The sequence below is a fragment of the Histoplasma capsulatum genome, genomic scaffold (genome assembly GCF_000149585.1).
Source record: "Histoplasma capsulatum NAm1 scaffold_7 genomic scaffold, whole genome shotgun sequence".
Lineage (NCBI taxonomy): Eukaryota > Fungi > Ascomycota > Eurotiomycetes > Onygenales > Ajellomycetaceae > Histoplasma > Histoplasma mississippiense.
The window spans coordinates 1,426,503-1,436,811 of NW_001813976.1; the positions used below are offsets into that span (position 1 = coordinate 1,426,503).

The window sequence follows — 10,309 nt, forward strand, 5'->3', positions numbered from 1 at the left end:
CGCTACAGTATCCAACCCCAATTGTACTGCTATTATTGATATTAAGCCTCGGCGGTGATAATCACACCCTTCATGTCCAATCTCTCACAGAAGATGTAATGCGCTCGCTTATTATTTCCTTATTATATTATATTTGTTTATTTTTACCTCGTTTCATTATGTTCTCACTACTACTATTTTTATATGTATATATATATGAATGTATGTATTTTACTGTGAGGGGTGATGACAGTGTGAAGAGTGAATAGTAGAAGATAGTATATAGTGTAGTGGAAGATAATAATAATTATAGTAATAGTATAGTTGAAGTTGTAATTGTAGTTGTAGTTGTAGTTGTAGTTGTAGCTAATCGCTGAAGAGGAAAAGAAAGAGAAAGAAGATGTGCGAAATACATGCATCCATATATATATATATACATATAGAAATAGTGGTAGCGAGAGTATAATGGAAAGAGGTAAGAATAGACGAAGATATAAACAAAGGTAATATAATAATAAGGAAATAATAAACGAGTGCATTACATTTACACATTTTCTTTTTTCTTTCTTTTCCTTCTTAGTGATTAGCTACAACTATTATTATTATTACTACAATTACTATTGGTATTATCATCCACTACATCATTTATTATCTTTCACTATTTATGCTTCACATTGTCATCACCCCTCACAGTTTCTAATCACTCAATCTTTGAGAAACAGTTCATTAAATAATAGTCATAGCCTCTATCCACAGCATCCACTGTACTCATGCCACTGCTGAATCAGAAGCAATAATCATCAATGAAAAAAACTGTGAAACACACATCTCTGCTATTAAAATTATGCAACAAACATCATTTTTTTTTATAAAGTTAGATTCAGAACATAATTCAGAAGGGGACATCTTTTCTAAAGATTTAAATATAATTGAAACTGAGAAAATAACTGTGACTAGAAGAATTAAAAAATTACAGATTGAAAAAAAATTGTGAGAATTTAACATTGATACAATACTTTACTGCAAAAATTGAATGAAACAATTTCAATCATTTAAAATACACTCAAAGCACATCTGAACCATGGTAGAGACACAACTAACATGAATTGTAACTGTGAAAATATCACAAACAGTTTCAGATCATTGAAATCTATATTACAAACATTTAACATTTTAATGAAAAGTGCTGTAACTACTATCAGTGGAAGACATAGTCAGATACCACTTTGATAATTAGAATTTCAAGATTTCAGTATAAATAATCATTCTTCTCAGAAAAATATGATAAAGTTCTGAGATAAAAATATATAAGAATTTGAAAATTTTATTACAACTGCTATCACTTTCCATGTCAGTGATTTTGATTACTACAATAAACACAATCATCAGAAGATCATCAAAGCCATCACTCATTTCAATGTCAAAATACAACAACATTGATATCAACATACACATAATATGTGAATTTTGCCATCATGAAAAGAATTTGTCAGCTGGATGCAATGTCAAATCACTGATTCAGATAAAAGTTTTCAAAATACAGATAGATAGTACTGAAAAACAAAGTAATAAAAAAATCAAACAATTCAACAATTTGCTTCATATTTACAATCAATTGAAAAGTGTCTACAACATTTTCATAGTGAGTATCATAAGAAATCGCACCTCTATATGAAAGTTTTACCTTTCATTCATTAAGAATTTGACAAATACACAATCAAATTAGTGGAGTTAAGCTATAATGCCATTCTTCATAAACTTGCAATTACAGAATCAAATCTGTCAGAAAAACAGAAAAAATTTAAAGAGAAATCAAATTTCAAAAACTTCATTCAAAATTTTAACAACAGAAATAATGCTGATAATAAATCACAAAACAAACATAAATAGAATAACACTACAAACTTTAATAACTTCACTCAATTAAAATACTACTGTTATTGCAAGCAATCAGAACATACTATCGATTCATGCTTCAAACAATTAAACAATGAATTCAAAAACATCAAATCAGACTAAAAAACTGATGCAAAAAATATAAAGAATTTAAAGAATTCAAAAAATGTTTAAAATGCATCATTTAGCTTACAATGACAGTTATATGTATGGAAAGTCAATGTAAAAATATCTTAAACTTCATGATCACAGTGGAAATCACTACATCTAAAAGTCTGTAAAAAGTGCTTGCACAAATAGATTCTGAGTCAGAAGTGAACTGTGTCAATGAATTTTGAGTAAAGAATCACAATCTAGAAACTGCTCTTTGCAAAATCAAGATGATCAAATCAATTGATGAATGTATAATGCATTGTTTTAAAAAGTATAACATTGCAATTAATGTCACTAATCACAAGAATAACACACAGTAGACATCTTATTTCTTTCATATAATGAAGATGAAAAATTACAATTTTATGTTAGAATTTCCTTCATTAAAACAAACAAATTTTTTTATAAATTGATCAGATAAACGATTCTTCTTCAGAAGCTTTGAAAATAAATAATAATTTTAAATTATTTTTGAATAAAATGTTTTAGCTGAAGTTTTCTTCAGAGTTAGAATAAAAATGCTTGTAGTATTATGTACAGAATGTTTAAAAGACTCAAAACATACTTCACATATATTCTCAACTATGTATTCAGCTTTATTGACTGATTTATATGATTATATTATATCATACACATATATATTCTCAGAAGAAGCTGCTATAAGCATATAAAAATCAGAAAAAATGAAACACTGTATAGATCTCAAATCTGATGTACAATCTTCATTTATATTAATATACAATCTCTCTGAAACTGAGTTAGCTGCTCTAAGAGAATATTTAAAGAATGCATTAAATAAAAAGTAAATACAATCATTCAATAGCTTAGCTGATGCATCAATTATCTTTATTTTCAAGAAAGATGATGAACTTCATCTCTGTGTAGACTATTGAGAGTTAAATCAAAACATCATCAAAAATCAATACTCTCTACCTCTAATAAATGAATTATTTGATAAGCTTTCAAAAGTCAAAGTATTAACTAAATTAGATCTTCAAAATGTCTATCATTGCATATTAATAGCAGTAAAAGATTGTTGAAATATAGTCTTTAGAATGAGATATAAATATTTTGAATATATAATTATATCATTTGAATTAATTTGTAAGAGATGGGCTACAAGAGTAATTACAAGAGTAGTGTGAAGTACGCACAAAGGATATTAAGAAGGTAGCAATCTCTATTGTTCAAAGCTAATCGCTGATCTCCTAAAATCCACGGATATCAGCGAGCATTATATAGATAATATTGCCATCGCCACGTATCTATCGCCACGTATCTATTTCCTAATATAGATATCTCCGTTGCTCCTATTACAATTATCTCCCTTCTTCAAAGGCCTGGTCCCCAGGGCTTCTTATTGTGCGAAGTTCGTAATATGTGCTGCGTGGTTGAATTGTATAAAGTTCGCAGGATAGGACCGAATTAATTGTTCGGGTTAATTCCGAAGCGTTGCTGACTCGGGAAAAACGTTGTTCCAGTTTCGGTGTTATCGCGGTCCAATCATGATTTAGGCACAACCCCTGAACCCCTTTCCTTTAACCTTTACACCACAAATCGTATCCTAACGAGATCATCACCATCATCACTAACAACGATTTTGTTTATTTAAAAGAATACACCAATTGATCAAGCAAAGTACACTGTATCTTCCCATGCGATTTTTATTGCGACATTCGAAGTTTTGGTTGCGTGGTTGCGTTTTCTATTTTAGGTCGGATTTTGTGTTGCTGCAACTTCTTTGATCGATATTGCAATATTGGTTTTATCCACCAACATCTGTTCTTTTCTTGCTGCTTCTTGCCTCTTCTCTCTTCTTAAAAGGTCCTTGATACTGATTAATGTCGTAATAGAATGTCAGAACCAGCTGCTTCCGTTGCCGGTTCAGAACCTGTGGAGGGTGATATGCTGAATGCCATCGAGAGCATTTGCTTGGGTTGTCTGGAAAGGTTGCAAAACCCTCCAGTATACCCTTGCTTTGTGAACGACGGGCGGACACGCTGTCACGCCTGCCATATATCGAATACTGGGCAAGGATCTTGGTGCGTTACTTGAGTTATGCGATAACGCTGGCGAAGATGAGGAAGCGGACGGTCCCGTTGAAGTGTTAGAAAGGAACGCAGCAGCATATTGCTGTCGTTGTATTCGACATTTAACAACGTCTCCCCGCCATCACTGTGAGCCTGCTGAGGGTCGACGCAAGAAATGCAAGCACTGCTCGGTGATGAAGCACGTTTGCGTTCCGGTAAGTAATCGTTCTATATATGTTTTGCGGGATATAAAATAACTCGTGTTTGGTGCCAGCAGACGCCGTTGAGTTGGCCCAGGCAGCTATCAATGCAGCTGAGGATTTAATTGTCGCTGGTGCAGACGCTTCGAACGTTAACGTTTTACAGGGCGCTGTGACAGCTGCAGTTAAGTTCTTCGCAGCGAAGATCCGTGGGGCTCAACGAAATGGTTCCCCTGAGGCCCCGGCTGAAACAGTGATTGGTGAGATCCCGGTGGCTACATCGCCGGTCGCAGCTCCCAAGTCATCGTTGAAACGTCGTGCTTCGCCAGTTGAGGAAATCCGGGGTAATAAGCAGGTCTGCCTTGGTGACAATTCCTCAAATGACACTGGCCAAGCTGAGGCGGATCTGTTTTTTAATCCCTGGGCGGAATAAGTATATCCAGCAGTCATCGTCGCCTTCTTCGTTTTCGTTTACTGACTGGCTCCTGATAGGTTTTATTAAACTGTTCCAAGTGCTCCTGGCTGTTCACCAAATTTTCTTCAGGTTCCCAAGAATTATCCGCGTCTGTGCAATCCTTCCATTTAACAAGATATTGGGTTTGACCACGGTACTGACGTTTATCCAATATAGCTTCAACTTCCCATTCCTCCTGCGCGTCTATAATTATCGGTTCTGCCTGTGGGATCTGTCCGTCGCGCGCGTGATACGGTTCGAGAAGGGAAACGTGGAACACGGGATGAATTCCTTTATATTGTGGCGTAAGCTTCAGTTTGTACGCCTGCGTACCGCGTATATCAATTACTTGGAAGGGACCCAAAAATCGATGATCTAGTTTGGGTGAAGGTCGCAAGGTGGATATATTTTTTGCACGCAGCATTACCCAGTCCCCTATCTTAAAGCTTTTTGGTATGTGGCGCTGATCATAATACTTTTTCTCAGCTGCTTTGGCAGCTTCTAGGCATTCTCGGATCCTGTTTTCTGCTTGCTTCATCCGTTCCACTTGTTCTATCGCCGACTTTGACGCGCCCGTGCTTGGGGGTTCCACGTCTATACGAAGTTCAGTTGGTCGGCCGATCATCGCTTCAGATGGTGTCATTTTTATCGATGCGTGGAAGGCGTTATTATATGCCCATTGCGCCAGGGGAATCCACTCTATCCAGTTATCCTGCTGGTAGCTGCAATATGTGCGAAGATAATGTTCAATCACCTGGTTCAATCGTTCCGTTTGGCCGTCGGTTTGCGGATGGAAGGCTGTTGATAATTTTCGTCGGACATGGAGTAAGTAACATAATGTTGACCAGAATTTGCTGTTTATTAATGAATCTCGGTCGCTAATAATGTTCGCAGGTAGGCCAAAGTTCTTCGCAAGCTTCCATACAATAATGTCCGCGAGTCCTTCCGCATCTAGCTTTGAAGATGTGGGTACAATTATGGCCCATTTAGTGAACAAATCAACAAATACGACAATAGCATTGTAAGTTTGACTTCCCTTCTTATTATCTGGTAGGCCTTCAATAAAGTCCATACTGATTGTATGCCATTTCTTATCTGGCACTGGATGTGGTTGTAGCAACCCGTACGGCTTATGCCGCGGTATCTTGACGCGTTGGCAAACATCGCAGGTCCTCACATATTCTGCAATCTCATCGCTCATACCATGCCACGAGTACTTGCGTTTGATCGCTTCGATGGTTTTGTCACGTCCAAAATGGCCACCTTGGGGATCATCGTGGTTCATTTTCATTATTTCATGCCTTACGGCCTTGTCTTGCGGTACGTAGACTTTACCATCTTTCCTGAGCAGGCCATCTTTGTCTACTGCCCAGGTCGAACGATCACCTACGCTAGCGTCACCCACCTCTAGTCTTCTGCGAAGTTCAGACGTGCCAGCGTCCCTATTCTGAACCTGCAGCAAGAGTTCGACAATAGATTCAGCTACCTCTTCGCGATAGGCTGTCTCGGACTCAAATACCTTAACGGCTAGAATCCGTGGCACCAGGGTCCCTAGGTCTAACCCCGTAACGCCGGCGACTTCGTTCTCATCTGCAGGTGCGTTCTTTATCCTGCAGGGTTTGTTGTCATCGATGACTACGGGCCCCTTCGCCCAACAATTTTCTTTAACTTGCAGATTTTTTCGCACCATCTTGACACATTGGTCTAACTTTGTGTTTTCTTTTGTCTTTAGTGACTTAAAGATCCCCTTACGCAGCTTCTCTTGCAGGGTAGGGAGCCCCGTCAAGGGAGCTGCGTGTTTTATATAATCTGAGTGACGACTTGGTGCATCTGCGGGATTATTTTCCCCAGGATGGTGCTCAATTTCAAAATCGAACGCTGAGAGCATTTGCATCCAACGAATCTGACGCCCATTTAGCTGCTTCGTCGTCATGAAGCGCCGGAGGTTGGCATGGTCAGATAAAACAACTATTGGGTGCCTGCTACCATGTAGGTAGTGGCGCCATTGCCTGAAAGCTTCTACAATCGGCAACATTTCTAAATCATATGTTTGATAATGTCTTTCTGCTTCTGTGAGTTTTCTGGACCAAAACGCGATCGGGTGCCAGTGACCATCATCCATTAATTGCGATATTACTGCGGCGATTGCAACGCCAGATCCGTCCGTTTCTATACGGAGTTTTCGCTGCGGATCAAAATGAACTAACAACGGTGCTTTTGTAAAGCATTCTTTTAACTGCAGTATTGCGTGCTTGCAGTTCTCGTCCAGTTGGACAGGTGCGTTGTTCTTCCCCTTTTTTGTTTCGTATCCTTTTAGCAACTCAGTCAGGGGTGCCGTTATTATCGAGAACTTATATATGAATCGTCGGTAGAAGTTGGCGAATCCTAGGAATGTTTGCAGCTCGTTTATTGTTCGCGGTTCAGGCCAATCTAGGATCGTATCGACGCGGCGTTTTTCGACAGTGATGCCCTGCGTGGTAATCACAAAACCCAGAAATCCAATTTCTGTTGCATGGAACGTACACTTACTAAGTTTCACATATAGTCTCCATCGCCTTAAACGTTCCAGCACATTCTTAACATGGGCGACGTGTTCGTCAAGCGTATTCGAATAGATTACGATATCGTCAAGATAAGCCACGCAATATACGTCCAAAATATCACTGAGGGCCTTGTTGATATAAGATTGGAAAGTCGCAGGGGCGTTGGTTAGCCCAAAGGGTAAAACCAGATACTCAAAGTGTCCGTATCGTGTTCGAAATGCCGTTTTCCACTCATCCCCCGCTCGTATGCGGATTCTATGATACGCGTCCCTAAGATCCAATTGCGTGTATATTTTGGCACCTGCTAATCTATCGAGTATTTCACTTATCAGGGGCAGCGGATACCGATTCTTGACTGTTATTTCGTTCAACCCTCGATAATCTACGCAAAGACGCAGGGTTCCGTCTTTCTTCGGTGCGAATAATACTGGGGCACCGGCTGGGCTCTTGGACGGGCGTATCCAATTCTTCTCTAATGCCTTTTCGATATATTCTCGGAGGACGGAGAGTTCTTGAGGTGACAGGTTATATATCGGTCGGTACGGTGGTTCCTTGCCAGGTTTGAGATCTATGGCATGATCGTGGGGTGCGTGTTCCGCGTCAGGTATATCTTCTCGGAATACATCAAGATAATCCTTATAATCATCCGGGATATTTGGCTCAGTCGCTGCATGCGCAGCTCGCAATGGAAAGGCGGCGAATATAATGTTGCTGTCGTCCATTAAAGTTGCAAATTCCTTAGCGGTATCTAGGTGCACGTGGCTGATATTTGACGCTTTCCTATAGGTCCAGCATCTTCGCACCCAGTCAATGTCGGGGTTCGCAGCTTGCAACCATGGCATACCCAGAATTACATCGTATCCACTGATGTCGGCTTCTTCGAAATGGTGGAATCCTTCCCGGAGGACATGTTCATCATCGATAATCTTCATTGCAGCTTTTCGTTGTCCATATGATTTAACCCTATGATTATCAACTGCTTCCACTACTTTCGGTTTACCTTCTGACTTCGAGAAATATTTCGATGCCCAAGCATGGGACACGAAGTTTGCATCCGCGCCAGAATCTACTAACGTCCACGCCATTGGCCATCCTACTTCTGTCAACATCCAGGTGTTCATCGCCAATAAGTGTTTATCTCGCAGCCTAGTCGTCTGTATTCCCAATGCAGCAGCTGCTCCTACGATTGGGATTGCTAGTTTTTTGCTTGTCGGACTTGGTTGCGCTTTTCGGGGTATAACATCCAACAATCGTTTGCGACATGCCCCTTCTTATGGCAGTGTGAGCACTCCTTCATCCAATTATATTTATCTTTCTTGGTTTGTTCAGTTAAACTCGTCTGTTCCTCTCGTTTCCTTTTATTCCGGTGGTTGCTAGATTTATCAGAACGACGCTGATTCCCTACGAATATCGCAGGTCTGCCTTTGCGAATGGCGCGTCGTCGCTCCGGCATATTTTCCTCGAGAGTCTGTAGAGTTCGAAGCAACTCTTCGTAGTTCTGGGGTTCTTGATTTCGACGGTCGAGTTCGGTGCGTAGCACCTTCAATGCTTTACTACGCAGGTTATCCATTCTCTGTTCCTCGCTGTATGGGGGTAAGTAATGCTCCCAATCTTCGAGATATTTAGAAAAGTCGCGTATCGATTGCCACTCCTGTTGCTTAGCATCTTGGAACCTTTGGCTCGCCAATCGACGCTGATTCTGCGGGTCGTTAATTTGCATCTCTAGGTGTGATAGCATATCGTCGAATGTTAACGGTGTTGCTCCTCCGCGTCTCTCGTATGCTGATACAAAATTCAACCACTTCTGCTTAACGTGGGCATCAAGGTAGAGTTTGGCGTCGTTTATCTTGCGTTCTTCTTTTCGATAATATCGACGGTGGCGTGCAAAGAGAGTCAACATGCGATCTTTATAGTCCTTAAATTCTAACATATTCTTTCCTCGATAGTAATCCTTAATCTCCAATCTCGGCGGTGTTTCGTTATCATCATCCATATCATCTACGGGTCGATTTTGCGGCGGTTCTGCGGCGATATCCGGGGTTGGTCGGGACTCGATAAAAGTATCTTCGCGAATCTGTGCTTCCAACTCGTTGAGGCGTTGTTGCGCGTGCAGAATAGCTAACTGTTGCTCTCGTTCACGGATTTGATCGTTTAACTGTTGCAATCGGGCATTGTGGTCGTTGGAGGTGGTAGAGGATTCAGGCTGATTCTCAAGGGATCTTGCGCGTGTCGAAACCATCTTGCGTGTTTTAAGTTGCGTGTTTTAACTAACGTTGCGTGTTTTGTTGTAGGTGTGCGTAACAACGGACCACTCAAATAAGGTTTAGAGCGATTAGAATTGTAAGAGATGGGCTACAAGAGTAATTACAAGAGTAGTGTGAAGTACGCACAAAGGATATTAGAAAGGTAGCAATCTCTATTGTTCAAAGCTAATCGCTGATCTCCTAAAATCCACGGATATCAGCGAGCATTATATAGATAATATTGCCATCGCCACGTATCTATCGCCACGTATCTATCGCCACGTATCTATTTCCTAATATAGATATCTCCGTTGCGCCTATTACAGTTGAATGCAATACTAAAACCCTTTTCATTGAGTTCAAAAGCAATATCAGCACAGAATTTCTTTCATTCCTATCAATTTCAATGCATCTTCATTAATATTTGCTTTTAAATAAAAAAAGTCTGTTTTGTAGATTTGTTACTGTGAGAGGCATTTTGAAGAAATTCATTACAGATAGTAAAATAGAGGAGATCAGAGTTAAAATTATATTCAAAAACTCTGATATATATACAATTGATTTGATGAACAGAGAGATTTGTAATATTCATGATCTTAGTGATAGTTTTTACAATATAAAATGATTTGAAAGCCACCACAAATGTCTGAATGATGATATCAGTATTGAGAGCCACGATTGAAAGCAGCACTGATGATGAAAAAATAACAAACCGAGACAATAAAAACTAAGTGGGAGCCTTTTATATTTTAAATGAGGGGTAGTTTTATTACATTTTAATACTGTGATGGTGCTCACTATCTAATAGCAG

At 39.5% G+C, this 10,309-nt stretch overlaps 3 protein-coding genes across 3 annotated transcripts; 2 read left to right on the forward strand and 1 right to left on the reverse strand.

Annotated features, from left to right (window-relative positions):
* Nucleotides 1-4,233: 4,233 nt before the first annotated feature.
* Nucleotides 4,234-4,691, forward strand: HCAG_06045 (predicted protein; the record flags this gene model as incomplete). The annotated part of the gene is made up of 2 exons (XM_001538390.1): nucleotides 4,234-4,273; nucleotides 4,333-4,691. The coding sequence occupies 2 exons, from the start codon at nucleotides 4,234-4,236 to the stop codon at nucleotides 4,689-4,691; spliced, it is 399 nt and encodes a 132-aa protein (XP_001538440.1).
* Nucleotides 4,692-5,532: 841 nt separating this feature from the next.
* HCAG_06046 (conserved hypothetical protein) lies at nucleotides 5,533-6,123 on the forward strand (the record flags this gene model as incomplete). Its single annotated transcript, XM_001538391.1, has 4 exons — nucleotides 5,533-5,537; nucleotides 5,611-5,733; nucleotides 5,767-5,791; nucleotides 5,830-6,123. The coding sequence occupies 4 exons, from the start codon at nucleotides 5,533-5,535 to the stop codon at nucleotides 6,121-6,123; spliced, it is 447 nt and encodes a 148-aa protein (XP_001538441.1).
* A 910-nt stretch (nucleotides 6,124-7,033) lies between these two features.
* HCAG_06047 (hypothetical protein) lies at nucleotides 7,034-9,494 on the reverse strand (the record flags this gene model as incomplete). The annotated part of the gene is made up of 4 exons (XM_001538392.1): nucleotides 7,034-7,062; nucleotides 7,242-8,218; nucleotides 8,330-8,409; nucleotides 8,661-9,494. The coding sequence occupies 4 exons, from the start codon at nucleotides 9,492-9,494 to the stop codon at nucleotides 7,034-7,036; spliced, it is 1,920 nt and encodes a 639-aa protein (XP_001538442.1).
* Between the last annotated feature and the right edge of the window lie 815 nt (nucleotides 9,495-10,309).